Source organism: Sebastes umbrosus, chromosome 4 (genome assembly GCF_015220745.1).
Source record: "Sebastes umbrosus isolate fSebUmb1 chromosome 4, fSebUmb1.pri, whole genome shotgun sequence".
Taxonomy (NCBI): Eukaryota; Metazoa; Chordata; class Actinopteri; order Perciformes; family Sebastidae; genus Sebastes; species Sebastes umbrosus.
This window is the reverse complement of record NC_051272.1, coordinates 10,978,637-11,005,071: the sequence shown is the minus strand read 5'-3', so window position 1 is coordinate 11,005,071 and position 26,435 is coordinate 10,978,637. Positions and strand designations below refer to the sequence as shown.

General features: G+C 41.6%; 2 protein-coding genes across 5 annotated transcripts in view; one reads left to right on the top strand and one right to left on the bottom strand.

Annotated features, from left to right (window-relative positions):
• The window catches only part of immp2l (inner mitochondrial membrane peptidase subunit 2), a 144,870-nt gene that overhangs the window by 100,260 nt on the left and 18,175 nt on the right, over positions 1-26,435 (top strand). The window lies entirely within an intron of this gene.
• LOC119486292 (leucine-rich repeat neuronal protein 3-like) lies at positions 6,493-25,120 on the bottom strand. The gene is made up of 2 exons (XM_037766319.1): positions 24,662-25,120; positions 6,493-9,455 (listed from the first exon to the last, which is right to left on the bottom strand). Exon 2 carries the CDS (start codon positions 9,089-9,091, stop codon positions 6,983-6,985), a length of 2,109 nt encoding a protein of 702 aa, XP_037622247.1. The 5' UTR covers positions 9,092-9,455; positions 24,662-25,120; the 3' UTR covers positions 6,493-6,982.

Sequence of the window (26,435 nt, the reverse complement as noted above, 5' to 3'; positions counted from 1 at the left end):
CACCACAGAGCCGAGGAGAACAAAGAAATAAGTCAGAGGAAGTCATTAATCAGCCTGAATGGTTCCTGCTTCTCTACTGGAAATAACCTTGTCTTGGAAGTGACTGCTATCTGCTTCAGTTTTTCAGCGGAGGTTAAGTGAACGCTCGCCATCTGCGACTCTCCATCATGAAACAATAATAAAAGCTCAAGAAGCGGCGTGCTCCAAGATCACCCAAAGTCAGCGATGTTGTTTTAGCCTAATGGGCCGGTGAGCGTGAGAATAATTACTTAAAGCCCAGGAGGTTCTGCATGAGGAAAGCTAGATAAATGTGCGGCCGTTTCTAGTTTTACTTACCCCGAGCAACGAGCCGCAGGCCTGGCCTAAATTCCAAACGTTTGTAATGGGGTAATAATTCATGAGAAAAATAGTTCTGCTCTCTCGCCGAGTTTATTTTACCCGCTAACGTGTAGCAGAGAAATGGGACATTTTAAAAGTGGAAGCGTCGTAATGAGAGGTATTAGTTCACTTCAGCCGGCTGTTTTCATGGATTATTAGCAGAAAATGAAATGGAGGAAGAGTGGCGGGTAAACACTGGTAATGTAATCATATATAACAGCTACAGATGTGATTCTGCTGGGAACAAACGTGCAGTCAGAGCTCATTAAGCTCGACTTGTTTTTGGTGGTTTTGTTGCATCTCTTGTTCTCACGCTTCAGTGTTTGATGAGTTCCTGATCTGCCTCTCTAACAACTCAAATCACAAAGCAGCCGGTCACCGCCTCGCCAACACCGCCGTTGTTTTACTCCTCAAACATACCGCAGCATCTCCGAGAGGAGTGATTCTGCTGCAGCCGAGGAGTTTTTTTTTAATTCTGCGTCATCGAGTAGCTGATTTGACTCCTCTCACATTGCTGGTAGACGAGTAAAGCTGATCCAGGGCCTCAGGGCCTGAATCCTGCTGCTACAAAGAGCCCATTGAGTCAGCTCATTAATTCACCACCTTAAAGGCAGCGACTGATAGTAGAAAATATTCCAGCGTGTGTGAAGCCTTCCCCGCAGTATATCTTGGTGGGTCGTTTTAACACTCAGCATGGAAATTGTCACTTTGAATTAGGATGTTTTTAATTGCACATGTTCACTCAACCAATCACTCCCCTGCCAGACGTTATAGGAAAATGGATGACTAATTATACGTGGAGTTATATGTGGAGTTTAGAAATGGCTGGATGAACCCTGCTCAGATATCATCATTCAGTCGCAAAGTATATCACAACTGTCTAGATTTAATTAATGGACTAATCACATTGGCTTAAGGACACAAATCTGTTACTTAATTAACTGAAAAAAGTTCAAATTCAAGTTTTGTTTGACAAACTCTTGCATGTCCAATTTTCTTGTTATTGGTTAGTTAAATAAAGAAGGGACAAGGTGAAGAAATAAATAAAGGAAGAAGGTAAAGAGGGAGGGAAGAGGAATAAGATTAGAAGAGTAAAAATGGAAGGAAGGAAAAAATGCAAGGAAGGACAGCAGGGAAGTAGGAAAGAAGGAAAAAGAAAGATATTAGTCATATATTTAATTTTATTTAATGAATGAGGAGCCGCAGCCAGGATTTAAAAATACCACCACCAGCCCTGAAAGCAGCCAAATATGCTAATATTTATCTAAAAATACAGGAAATAAACCTAAAAGTACTCACTGGCTGTACGTTTTTAACTGTAGAACTTGCCAAGAGTTGCTAAAAAACCCAAATCCCCATAAAAAAGTACAGATGTCATGACCTCCTCAGTGGTACCTACACTAGTAAACATGACTTCCCTCTCAAATGTGGAAGAGGAAAAGGAGAAAATCCCAAATGGAGTAATGAACCTCAAAACTGCACTTACGTTACTTTCCTTGAATAAATGAGTAATTCTCCACGTCTGCTGAGAGGAATGACTAATTATCCTGTGAGTGATGGTCAGAGACGGCTGGTTAATTCTCCCAATCTCGCCACATGCATCATCATCCAGTCGCCAAGTAGATCGTAACTCTTTGCTCGACGTGCGCGGCATTAACGAGCAGGCGTGTTTCTGTGAGGAAAACCATCTGTGAGTTAATCATGTCTGCAGCGGAGCACCGCCCACCTCTGATTGGCTGTTGCTGAAGGACGCAGTGATTCAACACAAACACCCACGATATGACACCCGTAATCTTTATTATCATCATCTATTCTGTTGAGCAGCATCTCATTTACGGCGTGTCGCTCCGTGATGAATGGAGGAGCGCGGTGGGGATATTACCAGCTTCCTGCGCTAAAAAATATCTACAAAATTAATGACTTTTTAATTTTGATGTTTATTGGATTGGTCACAGCTACGAGGGATGGGAAGTACTGGGAAAGACGACCACCTCGATGTCCCAGGCATATAAACCTGTGGTTTCAGCTGACACACCAGGATTCTCATGGAACAGCCAGTTAGACTGTTGTCAGGACGTTAAATAGGCGTTATCAGTCACTGTAAGCCCCATAGAAGCGGGTCAATAGGGGCCTACTACACCCACTAGTAGGTTTTATCATCTATTCACATGGTAAATCACTGAAAGAAGGTATAAAGAATGTGACAGCGACCTCTAGCTACCGTAGTATTTATCACAGGAGCAGAAGCGGAAGTCAAGCGCTGTAGTATAGAACAGTTGAATCGGGTGCCTGGATAGTTATTTAGATCAGTGGTTAATATTTAATTTTCAAAATATATATTTTTTTGCTACTTAGTAGCAAAATATAACAAAATATTCTGCTTCAGTCCATATTTGTTGGCATTTAGCCTTTCAAAAACAACATTTTCACTGCTCTGACGCACAAAAAGGGAGGCACACACCTGTATTAACTAGGCAGTCTAGCACCAATCCAACAACACCATAAATTACATTTATTTAACCACAATAATAAAAAAAAATATTTTGGCTCTAACCCTATTATAGTAAATTAATCACAATAAATCACAGCACAATCTGTTTATTTTGGGTTCATACCGCTTAAACAACATGTGGCTTGCTAGATACAGTCAGTGCAATGGCACTGTATGTGAATACAGCTCGCCGCCGGGTGATGTTATGAACCCAGACAAGACGACGTTTGGTTTTCCGACATATCGGGGACTTCCACAACATGTACAAAGCAGCAACAGTAGTTTATTTCTTCCATGGTTGATGGTGGAAATAAAAGTTGTTGGTTTCTATGGAGACAAGCTCCTCCTCCTCTCCAGCACGTCTAGCGCGAATCAACGCAAATGATACCGCCGGTCCAACTCGAGGGAAGAAAACTTTGCTTTGCTCTTGGTCTGAACACAGCTTAAGAGAAGCTAAATTGTCATGTTGATCTTTCTATCCAGCTCTTTTGGGATACAGTGAACTTTTCCATCCTGAGGGGGCACTGGTGAGGTTTTGCACTGTTAGGGTTATTGGTTTGTGTGGAGTCCTGACGAGGCAGATTTCAGTCCTGGCTTCAATTTCACTGGGTGGATTTAATTTAACCTGCCAGTTGGTGTGGATGCTGCGTGGAAAACTATTCCTGTTGGAGACATTCCCCCTGGATCTGCCACAACATATTGTGTGTGCGCCCTCAGCAGTGAGCAATTACTCACTTGGAGGAGCCTTTTTATTTCTTTTGGTTGTGTATTGGCTTTTATTTTTGTTTTTTTGACAGAGTTTAGAAGCGAATGAGATACTTGTTGTGCTGTGAGGAGTACACATTGACATATCAATTGCTCAGCGGGGATGAACCAGAGTTGAACCAGGTGAGGAAGGAAAAGAAAATGAAAAGCCTCTAAAACGACCTGTCATCTCCTTTATATAATCCTTCCTTTCTCATGCAGCTGCTCTCCTAAATACCCAGAATGCTCTTCACCGTGGCGTACTGAAGCAGCAGACTCTCTAATGAACCCAGACCGGGTTATCTTGTACAAGAGAGCACATCAGTAACATCAGCACTGGGAGGCGTCAAGCGCTTTCGTCCTCTGTCCTGTTTGGGACTGAAACTACTTTGTCCTGGTTTTGTGGTCCATTTGTCTCCCCTCCGCCCCCGCCCCCGCCCCCTCCTCGCGGCTCGATGCGAGAGGCGCTTAACAAACGAGCCCAATAGTTGCTGAGCTGTTCCTGCGACGGCGGCGGAGTCTCTCCAGGGTCACACGGGGAAGAGGATGGCTTGGGCGCCGCGTTCTTGCTGACCTATTCACTACCTGCCTCTAATGGGTCATATTTTAGCTCCTGTGGCGGTGACAAATGGCTGCGCTCTAAAAGCCCTGTCCAAGGTGCTGAAACTCGGTTGATCTATGACTGAGTCCCGCTGATAAATGCCTCCCATCAGTTTGCGCGTGACGCCGATTCATCACCTCGCTGAGGTTTGTGTTGGGAATCCATATTGGATTTTTAATGAAAGAGAATATAATGCAATTCAAAGTCAATGGGTTTGCCAATGTCCTCGCTCGTTACACACACACACACACACCCATTAAGGTACATACACACACACACACAAAAACAAACAGTTTGAGATTGCATTGCATTTCCCTAACAGTGTTAGAGCGCCTGCCTTGAAGGGCAGCTGCTTTAATTGTGTTTGTCTACAGCAGACCTCACACTTCTGCTGCTGTATGATTCGGACAGGGACCCAACCAGATTTATGAGCCTCATCCATACAAAATTAGTATTTTGCATTTCAAAGACAGTTTGTTTCTTTGTGGCAATAGACATATTTTGAAATAGAGGTTCTCAATCTTTTTTCAGCTTTACAAGATAGCGAATATACCGAGGACCCCCTCATGTACGTCCCTTGAAATAATTTGACTATTTTTTACACTTCTATAGTCTTAGTAATGTGAAAGAACAACACAAGAGAAATGTATTAAAAAGATATTAGACATGTATTAAACATTTTGCAGATTCTAAGAGTTATAGATTTGTAAGAATAAAACATAATCTATTAACTATTCACCAGAAAAAAATGTTGCCATTGGACGTTTCTGCAAACCACGGGATCAATAAATGTGGAAGTTTCTGAACCAAAAAAAGTTTCAATAATACATTTCTTATGAGCCTCGTATCGCGCTTGCAGAAATGCTGTGAAAACAAAACTACTTGGTTAAGGTTAGAAAAAACATCATGGTTTGTGTTAAACAACCAGGGCTGTCAATCGATTAAAATATTCAATCGCAATTTATCGCATGATTGTCCATAGTTAATCGTGATTAATCACAAATTAACCGCACATTTTTTATCTGTTCAAAATGTACCTTAAAGGGAGATTTGTCAAGTATTTAATAATCTTATCGACATGAGAGTGGGCAAATATGCTGCTTTATGCAAATGTATGTATATCTTTATTATTGGAAATCAATTAAAAACACAAACAATGACAAATATTGTCCAGAAACCCTCACAGGTACTGCATTTATCATAAAAAATATGCTCAAATCATAACATGGCAAACTGCAGCCCAACAGGCAACAACAGCTGTCAGTGTGTCATGTGTGCTGACTCGACTATGACTTGCCCCAAACGGCATGTGATTATCATAAAGTGGGCATGTCTGTAAAGGGGAGACTCGTGGGTACCCAGAGAACTCATTTTCATTCACATATCTTGAGGTCAGACGTCAAGGGACTCCTTTTGAAAATGGCCATGATTGATTTGTTTTTTTGCATTAACTTTGACAGCGTTAGTAACAAAGTAATGTTACAACGTAACTTTTGTAAATAAACTACAACCGCCCTTAGCCTTTCTTATGCAACGTTACATAACGTTGCGTAACAATGTTGCGTGAAACAATGTTGCGTAAAACAATGTTGCGTAAAACAATGTTGTGTAAAACAACGGTGCGCAAGACAATGTTGTGTAAAACAAAGTTGCGTAAGAGACGTTGCGTAAAAAGCACATACAACTTTTACTTTTGGTTTCGCATGAACAGCAGTCTGTGTTTGACCCATCCATCACACCCCCCTCCCGCCCTTTGTAGACGTTCCTGCTTGTTATACTCATTATTATACAATGTAACGTAACAGCGTAATGTAACAGCATAATATAACAAACATAACGTAACAACGTAACTACTGTAAATAAACAACAACTGCCCTTAGCCTTTCTTATGTAACTTAACAAGCATAACAATGTTGCGTAAAACGATGTTGCATAAAACAATGTCTACTCGTTATTATACCATGTAACTTTCATTAGCAGTCGCTCGATATACTACGTCACTTGCTCCGACCGAATGCTAAATCGCCCACATTCAACATATGCGTGTTTTGCAGAAACGTACAATGCCTACATTTTGTCCTGGCGACTGAGCTGATTATACTGTAGATTTAAAAATCTAAATATTATTCATTGAAATATAAAAAATAATATAATGATCATTTAAATGAATGAATGTGAAAACTTTTCGAGGATGGCAGAGTGCCACGGACCATTAAAAGACATGTTTTGTTGTAGGAAGTGTCCAACGAGAAAAAGATTGTAGTTATAAGACACCACACAGGTTTAATGAAAAATGTATTTCTTCATAAAATTGTTTACATTATAGTCGGTTTAATTGTACACTAGACTAACATTTTTTTCTCTTCTGCCGTTATAAACTATCTTCATTTAATGTAACACAGCAAAGAAAATGCTTTTTGCAGACATCAAAGCCGTCTCAACAAAGTATTTAAGACAGAATAGTTCCTGTGCTGTGCTTTACTCTGGTTGCACTGCATGAATGACCAGTAGCCATGTAGATTATAGTCAAGATATCTGCCTGATTTAAGCTTGTTATAATGACACAAGTTTGAAATACAAAATAGTCTCTGCTTTTAGCCATTTATGTAAATGTGTATGCATTTTCCTCTGATGCCACCCAGCTGAGTTCCAGTGCAATTTGTCCCATCAAAAGTCTTGAAAAGAGGGCACGTAAATTACATTGCCCAGCGTCCATCAGTCTTCATCTTCGCTTAATCCCAAAGTGCTTTTACAGACAAGGACGTTTCTTATATGGAGTCATCCGGTAAGTCTATTACCGTGGCCCTCACCTTGATCCCAGAGACACCAAATTCCAGGAAAGAAGAAGAGGAGGAGGAGGTATGAGTGCTGGGAATCAGCAGTGTTTCAGCCGGGTCTGCTATCAGTTTCTGGTAAAACACCTGGCTGTACAGAGACGTATAGATGACAGAGCACGCCACGGCAACCACGATAAAAAACACAGCACAAGTAGCCATCACCAGACTGTCCCAGTTCTCAGTTTTCCCCCGCGGTGCCGCTGCGTCCTTTGTGGTCACGTTGACACAGTCCCTGCTGTATCCAGGCTGTGCTGCTGTGACCTCAACACAAACCTGGTAGCAAGTGGACGGCTTCAGCTGTTTGATGTGGTACTCTTTGACATCAGCAGGAAGTCTGGCTGTGAATGGCATCAAGCGGCTGCTGCTGTCGGCTAACATGGACCAATTTAGTTGTGATACCAAACCCCCTGTGCTCTCCCAGGAAATCCTTACAGAATGAGACTGGACAGATGTGATATACACATGTAAAGGTTGATTTGAAAGCTGGGAAATGTATCCGTCCACCGCAACCATCACAGACTTGAGGTCTGCCCCGACTAGATTGTGGGCGATGCAGGTGTACGAGCCTGCTTCCTGCTCCGTGGCGTCGTAGAGGTCAAAGGTTCCCTCAGGGTGCATGTAGTACTTATCAGACACACTCCCAGGTAGGACCCGGTCACCTGATGGTGTCACCCAGAAGATCTCAGGCTCTGGTTCTCCAAACGCTCGGCAGTGCAGCGACACAGACCTCCCTTTACTGACTTCAACCCGATCCGGGAGGCTCCTAGGTGAGATCAGAGGAAGGCAGATCTCTGTCATCTCCCTGAAGTGCACAAGTCGGACGTGCTGGCCTTGGTACTCTGGAGGCTCCGCACAGAACAGGGAGTCGGGCTCCATGAACCGAACAGTGGTCTTGTTCATGTTGACCCAGCGGATGACGCAGTCGCAGCGGATGGGGTTGCTGTGCAGACTGACCTCTCGCAGGTTGGGCAGTGACTCCACGGTGCTGCGGTGGAGCGCGCTCAGAGCGTTGCTGTTCAGCATCAGCGTCTCCAACCTGGGCAGCTTGTGGAAGGCCCTGGGGTGGATGTAGGACAGCCTGGGGTTGTTGGTGGCCTCGATTTTTGTCAGCTCTGGCAGGTTGTTCAGGGCAAAGCTGTCGATGGATATGAGCTCAGGCATGCTGTTGATGCCAAGCTCCTTGAGATGCATCATGTCCATGAAGTCTCCTCTCTGGATCCTCTCAATGGGGTTCTTATTCAAATCCAGAAACTTCAGGTTCTGGACTCTCGTCAGTGCCGCACGGGGGACTCGAGTTAGCAAGTTGTCAAAAAATGAGATGCTCTCCAAATTCTCAAGGCCAACCAGAGCGTTGTCCGGCACTTCAGTCAAATTCATCTTGGCAAGCACGAGGCTTCGGAGGTTCGCCAGGGGTTTAAAGTTCATGTCCGACAGCTCAATGATGGGGTTTTCTCCCAGCATCAATATCTCCAGGTTGGGCAGATGCTGGAACCACTTGCTGTTGACGCTTGTCAGTCGATTGGAATTGAGATGGAGCCTCAGCAGCCTGCTCAGGTCCTTGAAGGCTCCCGGGGTAATGGAGGAAATTAGGTTGTGGTTAATGTAGAACTCCTGGAGGTTGGGCAAGGAGGTGAGGCAGCTGTCAGATAGCACCTGAATCCAGTTCTCCTCCATGTGGAGTGTCAGCAGCCGGGGGAGAGACCCCAGACAAACATCGCTCACCGAGGAAATGTTGTTTTGAGACAAGTCGATTTCAGTGATGTTGGCCAGGTAATCCAAAGTTTTCTCCACATTAACGATGTTGTTTGTCTGCAGCAGCAGTACCTGTGTTTCTGAGGGGAGTCTCTCCGGTAGCATCGAGAGGCCCAAGTCATTACAGTCCACAGTGGCAGCCTCGGTGTAAATAGAGCTGGGTGAGAACCAGGGTCGTATCTCACATCGACACAATGCAGGGCAATGAGCGGCCCCCTCAGAGGCCAGAACAAAGGCAGCCAGAGACAGCTCAGCCAGCAAACAAGCCACAACTGCTGTCTCCTTCATCTTGGCCCCGTATTCCCTTCAGCCAGTAATTGGCCCTTATGGAGTCAGCTGTTAGCACTGTTAACTTCACAAATAAAAGCTCATTTGTTACTGCAGCAAGACAGAGTGGATTTCCGCTGACGCCTGGTCCCCGAAGCTTTGGCCCTGTTGTCTTCCAGCTCTTGGCAAAGAGAGGCAACCTTTCAGTTCGGTCCGTGCCAGGTTGTCATGCACGCTGTGATATGTCAAGGTCGATGTATCCTTCAGGGAGCGGCGCTGTGCAGCAGAGGGGCGGTTGAGGAATGCTGTGGTTCCGGCTGGGGACGAATCACTCTGCCTTCCATCATTATTATCCTCCGTCGCTGTCACCGGTGTCAGTTTCCATCTGGGGAGACAGGAGAGAAAAAAGGCCAATATAACACCGTGCCGATGAGCTATGAAGGCATATTGACATTTAGGAATATTGAGACTTATTAAGCCTTTTCAGCCTCATTTGATTTTATTGCTTTCCTCGCACCATCAGAATTGTAAGTTATGATTAACTTGACCTTATGTATATTATTTGACAGCTCTGAAACAAAGAAACGGTACTTTTGATTCTCTTTGTATGGCTGAAGGTCGAAAGAAGTTCCATTGCTGTTTCAGTAAAGTGTCCTAGAAAAGATGGAGCTCTGAGATGATGTTGATTCAAGAGGCAAAACATTGCAAGTCCTCATTTTTACCCCCACATTACAATTAACAGAGCTTCACCACCCCCCTGAACCTCTCTTCTGTTGTGAGCAATGCATCTGTGCACACTTATCAAATCACCCACACAAAACAACAAGCCGACAGTTTGCCACAGCCGATACACACAACCTCGAGGAGTCGCAGATCCACCAAGAATATCTGTGGAACGAGCTCGCCGCAGGTCTTTTCGCTGCGACGTCTCGGCTGCCTTTTTGCATAATTCATGAGGCCACTGAATCAATGTTGTTGGTACAGGTGACAGGTCTACAGCGGGTTTTGCCTATGTCGACTGCACATATTGATGTTTTGATTAATTTGTGACCTTGAGTGCAGAAGCCACGGCTGAGTGTACGACAGTAGATGAAGCTGTCGGTAAAGTGTGGAGCAGCCGGCTGCTGATGAGGACGAGCTATGACACTTCATGCATATATTAGCTTGTTTATGGCAGTCTGTGTGTACAGGTTTGCAAAACTGAAAGAGTTCCTCTCTCACTTTATTTCCCCCTCTCTCTCTCTCTCTTTCTCAAAGTAACTATAGTAGTTTTACTTAAGCACATTGTACTTTATGACAGTTTTGACCCAACATTTTTCCACCAATACTTTTACTAATACGTTTTACATATATTTTTTAGGGCGGTCAATCGATTAAAATATTTAATCACGATTAATCGCATGATTGTCCATAGTAAATCGTGATTAATCACAAATTAATCACACATTTTTTTTGATCTGCTCAAAATGTACCTTAAAAGGAGATTTGTCAAGTATTTAATACTCTTATCAACATGGGAGTGGACAAATATGCTGCTTTATGCAAATGTACATATGCAGTAACAACACAAAACAATGAAAAATATTGTCCAGATAACATAAACATAAAAACAGCACATAAAAAATATGCTCAAATCATAACATGCCAAACTGCAGCCCAACAGGCAACAACAGCTGTCAGTGTGTCAGTGTGCTGACTTGACTATGACTTGCCCCAAACTGCATGTGATTATCATAAAGTGGGCATGTCTGTAAAGGGGAGACTCGTGGGTACCCAGAGAACCCATTTTCATTCACATATCTTGAGGTCAGAGGTCAAGGGACTCCTTTGAAAATGGCTATGCCAGTTTTTCCTCGTCAAAATTTAGCGTAAGTTTGGAGCGTTATTCAACCTCCTTCGCAATGATTCTGTATCTTCCCTTTAGCTCTAAAACTGAGCCTGCTTCAACCTAAAAATCGCAAATTGCGTTAATGCGTTAAAAAAATTAGTAGGGATAAAACAAATTTGCGTTAACACGTTATTATGGCGTAAAGTTTGACAGCCCTAATAACTGGTAAATTAATAGTTATTTAAACTTAGTTAATTAGTTAATTTTACTGTTAACAAACAACAAAATGATAATGAATATTGTTTACTAATTATGAGGATGGCTATAATTTGTTATTTTAACAGTTTGTTGTTGCACACATTACAACATTTTATATACTATATTAAGTATTTGTTAATGATTACGATATTATTTGTAAACCTTTAAGAAATTATTTGCAAAACATCTATAAACATTTCATAGATATATATTTGTAGCACTTTGTTAATGGTTAATAACAGGTTTGTAAACCATCTATAAACATTACATTTATATTGTAGTTAATGGAAAGCTTTGTGCGTCTCATACAGACGCTAAAGGGTGCCTTAAGCGTCCTAAGCGTCCTTTAACCTGGGAACGAGAACGGGCTGGTTTACTGGCGGATTACAGCCATGCGTAGCCTGTAGCACCAACTGCTGACCAAACCACACTGTAGCAGAGTTTATTCGCTCCAAACCAATTGATGGAAACGCGCCTAATGCGCATTTCTGTTTTACAACATTTCAAAAGTTCGCTTAAAAATTGCTGGACAATTGAATGGAAACACTTTCTCTCTCTCTCTCTCTCTCTCTCTCTCTCTCTCTCTCTCTCTCTCTCTCTCCATATATATATATATATACATATATATATATATATTTCTCTCTGTGCAGCCATCTGTGTGAACCACGAACAGTTCCATCCAAGCTGCTCCGTGACAAGAACGTTAGAACGAACTAATCTGCCGTCACAGAAGAGAACTCTTCATTCAGTCAATATATAATTAGGACATACTGGACAGTTTGTTTTTTTCTTCCTTCACATTTGCGTGTTCTCATCCTCACATGGTTCGCTCCAATTTACAATCCTTCCTTGGTCCTCTTTGTTTTACCCTTATGCAACTCATTAAAACCCTCGCAGGCATCCATCTCCATCGCCCAGAGAGAGGAGGAAGCTGCTGTACTGTATCTAACGTTATACTATTATGTAATTGCTTCTCCACGGAGATGGAAACAACACGTTTATGTACAGTATTTAGGCAACAACAAAATCAACTTATATGCTAATGAAGCGAGCATGGTTTGAATGTTAAATGGAGTGTTTAATAGTGGATGTTTTCTCTTTTGGTTGGAAAGCGTGCTCTCGGGAGACGCTGCTGTGCGCTAATTTAATTCCTCCTGTTTATTTCCGCGATGCTCACTTCCCTCTTATTACTTAATACAAAGAGTCTGCAGCGACTTCCCTCATTTCCCCTTCATGCACACACACACACACACACACACACACACACACACACACACACAGCTGCATAAAATAGAGATGGTGGCTGACTTTCATGATGCTATGAATTTAGAGTTATGGTTATGTGTTGGCAAAATGTGGTGATTCTCTGTCGTCTTCTCCAGGTTTTAAATGTGTTATTTTTTTTACTCATAAGCCAGTTTTATGTAAATGAGATCCAGATTGGTATCTAACAGTCTCTCCTTGTAGACAGCAGTGACAAATGTAACATAATTGGCAGCAGTGATCAGATTCAGAACAGCAGGAGGAACAATATATCCTGAAGGCGGCAGTTGAAAGACATTGATAGTTTCACTGGTGTTCGTTTTAACTTCTATCATGCTGCACTACCGGTGACACTCACGTCTTGTCCTCCATTTTGGGGAATTTGTGAGCAACCTGGCGTAAATTTAACTCTACAATTAAAAGCTTACACCGGTGGAAAGGAACCTTAAGTAAAATCCAAGTAAAATCTTCATATCGTAACACATTCCCTTTTGCACGCGAATAAAGGCATCAACCAATCACATTGTGCAGAACGAGTTGAGTTGCGCCTATATTTATGAAACAACAACACAGAGGCTCCATAGTCCGAACCAGAACGGCAAACTTTATTACTCCTTTCAACCTCAACAAAGGCAGCGCAGACCAGATCCACTCCTTCTCCTTACCTTTCACAATAAAAGCTCTAGACATACTGTAGAACATTCACAGGAAGTATTTGACATTTTCGAGCCGCACAGCAGTTTGTGAAATAGTCATGAAATTTAATGTATTTGTTCGTGTACATAGACACGAGTGATGATCAGCACAAAATCAATTTGTATGTAATTGTAATTGTTAACCAAGAAATATATAGAGTGGCGAACGGCGCATAGGGCGATCGGGTTGGATGAGTGGGTCAAAAAACACAGGACTTTCCCTAGGAGACCGCTGTTCATGTCCTGTGTGAAACCAGAAGTCAACGTTGATTTATTTGCCTCGTAACTTCCACACTTAAGTTACGGCACTTCCAATGTTATTTAAACTCAAACTACGATCTTTTCCTAAACCTAACTATGTCGTTTTGTTGCCTAAACCTAACCAAGTCGATCTTTACCTAAACCTAACTATGTCGATTTATTTTGAAAAGACTGGGGCGGAAATTGACGTGTCACAAATTGCTGGACATTCGTAGGAAAACGCGCGAAAAATACGTTTATGAAAGTCGTGCTGAGCGCCACGAAAAAAGGGAAATTTGTGTCTTTGAACATGAATCAATAAGATTAATAAATACATTTTGTGACAATTTCACGAACTGCGGTGAGACTGTGTTGTTGTGGCATATAATAAAATAAAATGTGGACACTCATTCAGGCTTCCCCAGATCAAATGAAGTGGCTCCCTTCCTAAAATCCTCGACAGAGTCATGAGACGGCAGTCGATGGTTAACTTACTGTCCAGTTAGCGTCCGATAGTTGTACGTTGCTGAGCTTCCATCACCACGTTCTGTGTCTGATGATCTTTAACAAACCTAGCAGGATGATTGCCTCGCTCTCTACAGAAAACATGAAGTAAAGACATCCTGAGCTACACAGCATCACACAGAGCTGCATTATTCCTGACATGTCATGACTTCAGAGGTCAAAGGTCGTAGTCTCTGCATTTATTTTGTTGCCTGAAGAAGAACTGCTGAGGGAACAGTCAGCTCGACCTGGCTGTGGTATTAGCTTTTTCCCGCTCACACTTAGAGAGCCGCTCCAACACAGAGAGGGAGAAAGAGCCTCCTGTTGTTGATAAGAGTATTTAGTAATGCATTATACGACCTGCATGCAGACCAGAGAGCGGCTCTGTTTAACCCGGCAGGACTGCCAGCCTGAGCACTTTTTTAAGTGCTGAGTATTGACATTCTGTGAATGGATTAAAGCAGCCCAAATGTAAAATATTTATGTATTTCTTATACAGCAGAGCGAGGCCGAGGGCCCGAGCTCTCAGGGCACTGCTGTCCTAATGTGGCAGACGTCTCATAAAGTGGTCCCATTCCACCATGTTTTATTCAGCACTCACTGATACACACAGCCTGCCGCTATCACTCCACGCAACCATCGTCAGCTTCCATATTTGGCTAACTTTCATGCCTTTATTTTAACTGATGGATCACAAATGAATAGCCCTGTCAGACCTCTGGAGACGATCAAACTGTTTATGAGAAAATGTCACAATATATAATTTATCAAGCGAACAACAGTTCCTGAGAAGTTTGCGTTTTAGAGAGTTTTCACCTTGAAGCAGTAACTGGACAGATTGTTAAAGGTCCCATCAAACGGTGTCATTACTTCCTTAATGTGATGTCGTTCCTGTTCAAACAGGTTTTTAAGTGTGAGCCAATGGGCTATCAGTTAGAGTGGCTTTGGGATTTGACAGGACGGGATAGTTCAAACATGTTTTGAGGACTTGTAACAAGTATTGGTTGTACTTTAGAGCAGCAGTTCCATAGGAATAGGAGTAGAACGGACATTCTCATTCAAATCAACGTAGCAGGATGGTCAGAGCAGCGGCAAAGAATGTATATTGCTAAGAAGTGAACGTCTATTGTTCGTTCCATTGTAACATCAGCGCCCAGCAGCAGAGCTACGCTTCCGTCATTTTGGACTGAAAACGACTACGGACGCCAGTAAAAAGTGCCGTGAAAAAGTAAAACTAAATTATTTCTTTTCTATTGTCATATTCTACCAAAATGGCCTGTGTTGAAGAATAAAATATTATAATATAGTGTTTTCAGTCCGAAATGGCGGCAGTGGCTGTTGTAAAAAAAAACACAGAAGTTTTGTCTTTTGCTTCCATACTTTTTGGACGCGGCCATTTTTAAAAATGTGTGACTAATTTGCGATTAATCATGATGAACTATGGACAATCATGCAAATTATCGGGATTAAATATTTTAATCGATTGACAGCCTTGGTTTTTATCTAACGAAATATTCTGCTTCAGTCCATATTTGTTGGCGTTTAGCCTTTCAAAAACTACATTTTCAATGCGTTCAAAAAACAGTTTGCTCTCCTGCTCGCTGCACACAAAGGGAGGCAGCACTGACGAGTTATATTCATTAAAGAAAGTCGATTTATTAACAAAACAACGAACTCATTTAATCCGATGAATCACTTTATTCAAATCAAGGATTTTTTTGTTTTAGGGTCATAAAATACGACGGCAAACTTTCAAAGCTTCATTTGAAAACCTCAATAAAGCTTTGAATTGAAGACATTCGGTACAGTCGTAAAATAAACAAGATATAACACATTTATTGATTGAAATTTGCCATGAAATCATCCAAAACATTAGCTAATGAATCAGATAAATAACTGTCTGTGCTGCAGCCTTTAAAGTTTATCTGTAGTTTACTCTTGTGTTTGTGGCTCTGATGTATCCGACCTTTCCTTCTGTATAGATTTCGTGGTAATAACTTTCCTCCCTGCAGACGGACGGTGTAATGACCATCAGATACTCTTTAATGTTTATTAGCTGCTGCTGTATTTTTCTATTAGAGTCAGCTGGAAGTCTCAGTTTGACCCCAGACAGCAGGCTGTTGTCCTCGAACCCCTCAACCTACAAAAAAAACAGCAACATACCGAACACCCACCATCTCTGACCTCTGACCTCCCTGTGGGCAAAAGAAAACTGGATGGAAGAATAAAAAAAAAACATGAAATGAGCTGAAGTGCTTTTACCTCTCAAGGACATCTCATTCAGCAGATCTCAACTTCAATCCAATTTATTTCTAAAGCGCTATCAGAGCTGCTCTGGATGAGATTTTGATGTAAAAATCCATCCATTTTATCAGCCTGAATCACAGCGAAGAGCGTCTGCACCAACTGAGACTGTGGATTCTCACTTTGTCCACATTAGTTTGTACTGGCAGTGTGAGACTGTCCTCACAAGAGCCTGAAACCACCTGCGTTTACCTGACAAACACCTTGTGTGGTCGTGTGAATTATGATTCATATCTGTCATGAACAAGTAGTGTGAAAGCAAAGCATCTGACATTTACACTTTTAAACTTTGACAGCCATAGAGCATATATGTTTTATGCTAAATGCAGTACCTGTGAGGGTTTCTGGACAATATTTGTCATTGTTTTGTGTTGTTAATTGATTTCCAATAATAATACATATATACATACATTTGCATAAAGCAGCATATTTGTCCACTCCCATGTTGATAAGAGTATTAAATACTTGACAAATTACCCTTAATGGTACATTTTGAACAGATAAAAAAAAAGTCTGATTAATTTGCGATTAATCATGATTAACTATTTTAATCAACTGACAGCCATAAAAAAAACACTATGTATAAAAAAATGAGAATCTAAGACATAAATTAATGTATAAAAAATAAATGAAAATATAACGTATATAAAATAAATTTAAAAAATAAATTATATAATATATATATATATATATATATTATATATATTATTATTATTATTTTTTAAATTTTCTTAATTTAATGCTTTTTTTAAGTTTTGCTATCCTAAAATGCTGAGCTGTGACAGAGGACCCAGCTCAATGTTGCTATTTTGAAACTCATCTGTAATCTCTCCATACATTAAATAATTTCTAAGGAAATTAACTCCATAAAAATTCAAGCACTTTTCTGTCAGGGTCTTCTGGGGCTGCCAACATTTGCTGTTGCCAATCTGAGAGAACATATTGATCCCAGCACTGCTTTACAGAAAGACGAAGTACTGATTAAAAAAACAACATAAAGAGGGAACAAAGTCGTCAGCAGAGGAGGATTATTTCCTCCACCTGCTCCTGCTGAGAGCCACAGTGAACCTCTCTCAGTATGAGGCTGCATTAAGAGCTGGATGACGTCATCAGCAGGCAGATGCTTTTCATCTCTGCATACACATAACTAAGTACTTGTGCATGAACTCATTATGAACATGGACCAGTGGAGATGTATTTTTGTCCCCTGATATCTGAAGCATGAGTCAGTTCTCTCTTTTGAATTAAATAGTTTGTATAAATGCAGGTGAGATTAACAGCAAACTGCTCTGGAGTACATGTTATATTGATGAAGAGGAGAAATGATGTGCTGCTCATTTAAAAAACCTCCTTTACTATTTCAGGTTGATATCATACACCGAAACATAGCTCTACCTACGTAAAGTAATGTATTTGTGTATATCCCACGAAAACAATTCTTATGTAATCCACGTAATCGTGAACCAGGAAGTATAAAGAGTGACAAACGCCACGTAGGGAGGAGATCGAGGTGGGTCGTGGTCGGTCACGTAACTCTCGTACTTATGTTACGCCACTTCCAGCATTATTTTACGCCAAACCGCGATCTTGTCTTAAACCTGACTAATTAATTTTCTTGCTTAAACTACCTAAATTGTTTCCTGTGAAGACAGAAGTTTATTTTGAAAAGACAGTATGCATGAGTGGAAATTGACACGCGTTGCTGGACATTCGTAGGAAAACGAACGAAAAAAGGAAGAATATGTTTTTCGTAAGAGATCATACGAATCGTTCTATGATGATGTGTTGACACAATTAATACAATATCCCAGAACTAAATCACATCAACATGGTTCCTGTGTCTCTGACACACCGATGCTCTCCTCTGTCTATTCATGTACAGATACACAATATATGATGTGTTGAAAACCTGTGAACACACAGGCCAAAACACTCAAATAATTTACATTAAGCTTTTTTGTTTTTCAGAAAGAAAAAAAAAACGGTCCTAGAACATGTATAGTATCACTCACACACTAGTTGGTGGCGTTTCTGAGTACCTTAACTTATCCTGATAATTAGAATATACAGTGTGCAGTGATGGAAGAAGTATTCAGAGCTTCAGTAAAATTAGTAATACTACAGTATAAATACTATCAATGCAAGTGCATTAAAAATATGAAATGCAATAGCATCAAAGTACCCTTAAAGCATCAAAAATAAAAGTATTCATTATGCAGAGTAATATATATTGTATTATAATTATGGATGAATTAATGTGTCCATCACTTTAATGTAGCAGCTGGTAAATGTGTAGCTCATTTTAATGACTTTATATACTGCTGGCTAGCTTGTGATTAATACATTTTTTAAATTATTTCATATATATATATTATACTTTATTTAACCAGATAAAACCCATTGAGATAAAATATATTTTACAATCGTGATCTTTCCAAGAAAGTAGTAAGTAGAGTGCATGTCGAATTCATACATACAATTAAAAAAACAAGAGTAAACAAACTAGTCCACGTATCTTTATATATAGTAATATAAAAATGTATTTGCTGATTATATTTTGTATAATTCATTTGAATCTTCTAAGTAACTAAAGTTATCAGATAAAAGTAGTGCAGTAAAAAATACAATATTTCCCTCTGAGTGGAGTAGAAGTATAAAATAGCAGAAAATGGAAATACTCAAGTAAAGTACCTCAAAATTTGTACTTAAGTAATGTACTTCCACCACTGATCATATCACATGTAGTGACTGTCAGAAGGCTGAAAATAAAGGGAGTGAAAACTGAGCAAAATAAAATGGCTCAAAAGTTTAAATGGATGTGACGATGTGGGTTAGATGTTTTTGGATCAATACAACCACATATTATCATTTACAATCAATCCATTGATTAGATAATGATCATCATCAGCTCAGGTTTGCGGCAGAAAGCCGAGACAGAACAGTGAGTTCCCTCCCTCTCCTCTCTAATTGATTTCACTGGGTGTTATTGGCGTGAAACTGAAAGGACGGTATCACCAAAACATCAAGATAACATCAACATTTCTGCACTAAATCCCTCCTCCTCTCCTCCCTCCATCCGCCATCGATTTACCATTAAACCCGTCCCATGTGAGCCCTGTCCCCCCTCCTCCTCCTCCTCCTCCTCCTCCTCCCACCACCACACGCTGCTTGTTAGCATCGCCAGCATCAGGATTCACACTTAGCCTCCACTCCCACGAGTCACACTTCTGTCTTTAATCAGCAGCCCGTCTACTGTTAATTACCCTCACACACACACACACACACACACTGTAAACACACACACTGTAAACACACACACAGTTTAACAGCGTGACCTGTGTTTGTTGCTTTGTGGCGGTACATGTGTAGCGCTGCAGTCACCTGTGTGTTCAGTGTGGAGGAGGCAGCAGCAGATGGGTTTTTATATCGACTCTGACAGGTCGCTGGATTCAAAGCTGACGCTGCTGCGTTTCATTTTCAGACCGGGTTGATGTGTCGCTCTATTCTGGCTGCTGGTCGTCAGAACCACAGGATACTTAAAGTTCCCCTCCAGTCTATTTTGGCATTTCTTTGATATTTCAAATTTATTTGTTCCATTTCCTGACTAAGTTTATTAGCTACACTGTTTGCCAAATTTTTTCTGATAAATAACTTAATTTTGTGCTCAAAAGTAAAAAAAAAAAAAAAAAACTGTTTAGGTAAAATGGGAATATGATGTATGACTATAGTAGAATATGGAGGTCAAAGGTCATCCTCCAAGCTGCTTTGAGTCGGAGCAGCAAACCGATAAATCTGTTATGTCAATTCGTCTAGTAAGTGAGCTTGTTAGCTATAGTTAACTAGTCTAACTTGCATGGCTAACTGAGGGTTTTCATTTTAATTTTAGTTAGTGTATTTATTTCTACAATGGCATGCGTGTGTGGTGAACGGGTGATATCAACGCAGTGAATTACATGAAATCCCACCGTCAGAATTAACACAACATACTGACTGTCTCTCTCACTCGCTCTCTTCTTTACCATCTCCTGCTGCTGGAGATAAATTAACAGAAAGCAGCCGATACCGGAGGTTTGTCGGCCTCTGACTGGTTCGAATGACGGGGAGCACAACTTTCAGCCCAACAGAAGATAAGAGAAAAGTCCCGTTAGAGAAAAGAACGGATCATAGTGCAGCCCGGTGCGGTGTCGGTGCTGGTGATGAGGCGAGAGCGGCCGGTGCTGGTGGACAGTGCACCTCCAAAACGTCCCGAAACTGCATTTCAAACAACGGGCCTCGGCAACATGTCTACCCGTCCTCCGTTGCGCTGTGGCCGACATGCGGCTCCTCGGTGCTGCAGCAGCCAGACGGCCACCTTGCCAGGAGGAGACGGTGAAGAAGAGAGCAAGTGAGAGACAGTCAGTGTGTTGAGATAATTCTGGTCTCATTTGTGGTCTGATAAACAGTAAATTCATCTAAACTGGTTTCATCTAAACTGGGTTGAAAAACTATGCAATCTGGTTGCCATGGTGAGGAATTACGTCTGACTATCAACCACGCCCCATTCTCTGTTTGAGAAAGAACGTTAGCCAAAAAACAGGAAGTAAAAATGTCTGGAGGGGTTTAAAGGTTCTCTATACTGCAGACCTTCAATACGTCATCCAGAGTCTCACATGACCACGCCCCCTTTTGGGGGAAACCAAACCAATAAATCCAAAAACGCTGATCTCTGATTTGTTCCCCTGCCGTGTCCTAAAAAAGATCTAATAGAGGGGTTATCTAACCACTTTTACCACATAAAAAATTATCAATAATCCCTCCAAAATACCACATTAAGACACCAAGACCTTAAGGAACACCAGAGAAAAAGCCATGCTGTGATTTGGTGTCAAAAACTTGACACCAAAGAAGAATTGCATTATTCGGCGATTGGATGGCAAGCACTTCACACCCTCTGAATGCTCTAGGTCTCTAGTTTGTGGCTGTAAAGTTTCATGAGGCTGTGATTATCCTAGAGGTCACCACAGGTCATTTTATAGTTTGGAGCGTTATCTATCCTCCTTCACGACAAGCTAGTATGACATGATTTGCCCATGATCCCGCGGGTCTCTGAGGGTTAAGGTGAACATGCTCCTCTTCTTCAGCATGTCTCTGCCACTGGCCTTTGAAATGTCCAACAAATGCAAAAGACTGGCTTTGAATTGAAAAAATAAAATACACCAGAATATTTTAAAAGAGCTCTTAAAACTGATACGAGTGGATTAATCCTGCAAGCTGTTGTTGAGCGTTATCTAACGTTGATGTCGCAATATGATGCAGACGTCTTTATTTTTCTGGAGGTGGTGGTGCAGACTGCAGAAACAGTTTAGGAAAGATAGTTTATGAGATGGAACCAAAGCATATACATCATAATTTATGTGATAAATGAGTTTCTATCACCGTTTATTACAGACTAGATTTGTTTTCCCAGAAATTCTCCCTCAAGCTTCCGTCGAAGAAATGGAGCTGTTTCAAAAAAAATCATGAATCTTGTACAAATGTTTGAACAAACATCCAGCACATGTTTCTTTTTAGAGTAAAGTTAAAAAAAGGCCACAAGTTTAGACCTGTCGCATGATCAGGACAATGGAATAAGTAGAAGTTTGGTCTAAAAGCCAAAGCTTCAGCACACAAAGGTCACGTCTTCTGTACGTTAATAAGGAGACCTGAACTGCAGTTTACATTTTATAATTTAAAGTTCAAAAGAGTTGCTTTTTAAAAGGTGGATACCGGTATTTGTTAGACTTAAATTTGACAGTTTTAGGCCAAGAAAAAGACATGAAAAAGAGCATCAGTATAACGATTTTCCCACCGGACTTTATTCCTGGCAGAGAAGAGAAAACTCTGGAAATCAGCTTTTATACCATCATGCAGAAAAACTACTAAATAAACATTTATTTAGAATAGGGCTGTCAGTCAGTTAAAATATTCAGCGCTGATTAATCGCATGATTGAGATATTTAAATTAATGCAAACTTTGATATAATTTTTAGATTTCAAAATTATTTTGTGGCTGGTTGTGAGAGGTGGAAGAAATACTCAGATAAGTAAAGTAAAAGTAGCAGCAATACTCCATCACAAGTAAAAGTCCTGCATTCAAATCAAAGTAGTAGTAGTATTAGTACTACTGCTGTAGGTTTCAGAAGTAAAATCAGTGTTATATTATCATATTATTGATGCATTAACATGTGAGCGGTACTTTAATGTTGTAGGACTTTTAACTGCTTCTTATCTCTGTCTGGTAGTTACAAATAACATGTTGCAACGTATCCTTATACAACGGTTTGTAAGATATCTTGCTTCCCAGAGGAGCATAAAGTGAGCGATGGACATAGATGGAAGTTAGAAAAATCCCGCACACAGATTTTGAGAGCAATCTCAAACTTTTTCATGTCAAGGATCCGAAATGGAGTCCAATAGACCACAGACCATGGATGTAGAAGAGGTTGTGCTTTTGCCTTGCGTGTTAATAAATAGCTTACAACTCCATTAAATTCTGTTGATGTCATGCTACTAGCACTACTAGCTACTGGCCGATAGCCGGTTGTTTGGGAGCAGAGACGTTAATACATCCACCACGGTACAGGCTTACAGCATACAGCCCCTGGGTGTATTAGAAGATAATAAAAGTGATGAATTACAGCCAATATATACATTATTACAGCCGCATACAGCTAGCAGGATGCTGGCAGAACCGGATATGTCATATGAGCGTGCAGGGCGGTGCAGTCCCGTGGGTCTGATGCACGTTCATTATATCGAGGAAATAACTCTGGATTCAACTTTTAGGACATAATGATTTAAATGAGGGATATTTAAGTGTTCCTACTGAGAAGTTGATTTACCTAAAAAAAAAAAAGATCCTCTGGTTTACAGACGTCTCTTTATACATCCATGGACACAGACTCTTTCAGTCCATAATGGCGGCAGCGCTACCACAGCGTCATCTAGTGGCTGTTGTCAAAAAAGCATCAGAGTTTTGTTTCTTATCTTCTATAGTTTTTGTCTCTACGCAGCGCTTGTCGCTCTTTATACTTCCTGGTTCACAATTACATGGATTAAACACAAATTGATTTTGTGGGATACATACGAATTATAGTGTTTTACTTTCCGTAGCTACGATCGGTGTATGAGGACAGCCTGAATTTAGTGGAGTAGAAGTATTATGTAGCATAAAATAGAAATACTCAAGTAAAGTAATCACAAAATTGTAATCAAGTACAGTACTAGAGTAAATATACTTTGTTAGACACTTAAGTATTTCTGCTTATGGTTCTTGATGCGTCTCTGCTAAACATCTCTGTGTAATGAGATGTTGAAGTGATAAGAAAGACTTAAAAAGAGACATAATTGGATACAAGAAGTAGTAACAACGACATTGTTACATCCACAGAGTTTTATACTTCACTTTTATCAAACTATACAAAACATCTTCTTGTGACGAACAGGTGCAAACAGTGTGTCAGATTAGTGCTGTGTGCTTCAACGTCACCAGAGAAAATGGCCTGCTGTCGTTATTTAATTAGCACTACAAGTCACGTTGGGGAAGTAATCCTCCCGCTATTGTCAATTAAATAAAAATGATGGTTTTGCTTGTGCAGCCTGATCAGAGCGAAGCCCTCTGAGAAATCATGTGATGAAGATGAAGGATGAGCGTTGACTTGTGGAGCGGGCTGCGTCTTCAAAGTGGGACGCTGCATGCTGCATGTTGACGTGAGAGCGTTTTTTGGAGGCTTCGGACGCTTTTTGTTTGACCCCGTTTAGCCGGGGTGGAAATTTCAATATGTGTGTACGCCTTTAGCTGTTAATTATGAGCGAGGCTTAAATACAACATGAGGGAGGAGGGAGGAGGGAGGAGGGAGATGGAGGTTCTGGTAAATTAGTCAGGCAGTGGTGTCTTTCCTCCCTGCAGCCAATCCTGTGACCTGCACATCTAAACTCTGACTGCACCCGTCCACATAATATCAGCTCCCTCCTGACTCATGTTGCTTCGTCACACAGCAGCAGACGCCGTCCGACCTCACCGGCTCTAACGAACCTCGTTAGGGCTCCGGAAGCATCCTGGTGGCTCCATTTCCTGAGGGACATGTAATGTGACTCCCCCGAGGCTCAGGACCTTTGTCGCATATGTCCCTGAATCTTTCCTGCCTCTCTTCGCTTTGACTTTGCCTGATGAAGAACATACCCCCCCCTGCTTCATCCGGTGTTGTTGCTGCCTTTCTCTGACTTCAGGGGACGAACCTGTGGAGTGACACCGACACCGACAAGAATCTCCTCTCAGCTGAACACACACAAAAAAAGGACTTGAGCTTACAGCTGCAGCGTCCTTGCATGCATTTAAAACCTGCGACAAAAATCCCCCCCAGCCCTGTTTTCTTATTCCCCTCAGCTGTCAGAACCGCAGGCTGAGCCGCCACAGCGCTCAAGGACTACCGCAGTCCTCCCAACACACACACACAAGTCATACAGCCATGAAACACTCACCAGCAGAAGCGCTCTCCATCACGTCCCATGCAGCAGCAGATATTCAGCAGGTATTCCTGGCATGGTTGCAGCAGCAGAGCGTGTGTTTAGTTTACGGCATGCAGCTCTGCATGTTAACATCCAGCAGCAGCAGCAGCAGCAGCAGCTATTTTCCCGTTTTCCTCGAGTATCTCCAAGAAGCAACCTCTCTGTTCCTCTCCACAGCGACAGAGAGATGTAGAGAGAGAGAGAGAGAGACACCGGTAGAGAGAGAGAGAGGAGGGAGAGAGAGAGGGAATTAAAAGGAGAGGGGGGGAGAGAGACAGAGAGTGAATGATAGGTTGTGTTTGTCGTTCCTCCATCCTTCCTCTCCTCTGCTGTTGGAGAGGAGATCATCCATCACTCTATTACACACAGACACACACACACACACACTCTCACACACACACACACACACACACACACACACACACACACACACACACACACACACACAGTATGAATACACACCAGTACACACATTGATAGATTCCAGTTCCCCAGAGACCGGCCAATGAGTGCTCAGTTCTACAGCTGTAGGTGAATCCAATTGGCTTAGCAAGCTGTCAGTCAGTCAGTCATGATCCCCTGTATCCCCACGGCAACGGGGAGGCGAGGGAGAGGAGTAGGAGGAAGAGACGAAGGAAGAGGATGAAAAGTATAGGAAGAGGAAGAGCAAAGTCTCCCAGGAAGAGCGCTGGTCGTTGATGCCAATTTTTTGTAGTGGCCAAACGGCGGTACTACAGCTTCTGTGTCCGTCACGTTATGCCATTGGGCCCAAAAATACTTTTTCCCATAGACTTACATTGGGAAAGAGACGTCTGTAACTCAACTTCCCAGTACGAACACTTGAATAGCCCTTATTTAAATCATCGTGAATGAGGCAGAGTTAGCAAGCCCTGACGACAGCGTGACGGTCGTGACCCCGTGACCGAGTCATGTGACCGAGCGGACACTAATCGCCTGCTCCATGGCCCCAATGGATGATCGCCGGATGACGATTCCATAATAACCTTTCAGCAAATTGTAATTCAAGTCTTCTGAGAGAAAACTACACTTCTGCATCTCCTCATGGCTCTGTTTTCAGGCTTTAGAAAATCTAGCCAGTGACGGGAGACTTTGGCCAATCACAGGTCATTTCAGAGAGAGAGCGTTCCTATTGGCTGTGCTCCGGCTGGTGGGCGGTGCTTGATATTTCCTCAACTGATCTCAACATGGCTGCCGGGTCACAAACTTTCTCATTTTACAGCTAAACAGTGCACTACAAGATGATTCTGAAAACATTTGAGGAGAGAAATAGGCATTACAGTAACAGAATATTGATTCATATTTGATCAGCGCTGCCTAGTTTGACCGTTTGATCGGAGTTGGCGAGTGATTGACAGCTGCTCAGAGACGGCAGCTGGACTCTAGATCAGCTCTGATTGGTCGTTTGGAGCGTTATTTAGCCTCCTTTGCGACAAGCTTCACTGTAGCTTTAAAACTGAGCCGCTACAACCTAATAATTGCAAGTTGCGTTAAAACAAATTTGTGTTAATGCGTTATTATCGCGTTAACTTTGACAGCCCTAATTTTAACTTTTTTTGCGCACGCCAGGTGCACCATACCACAGGAAAACAGTGGATTTGCTGGCGATGTGTTTGTAGTGACGCGTCTCGGTGAAGGCGTAGCTCACATCCTCAGCACCCCTACTTCCTGTGCTTTTCCCAAAAATGTCATTTCTAATGCAAAATATAGTAACAGCATAACAATAACT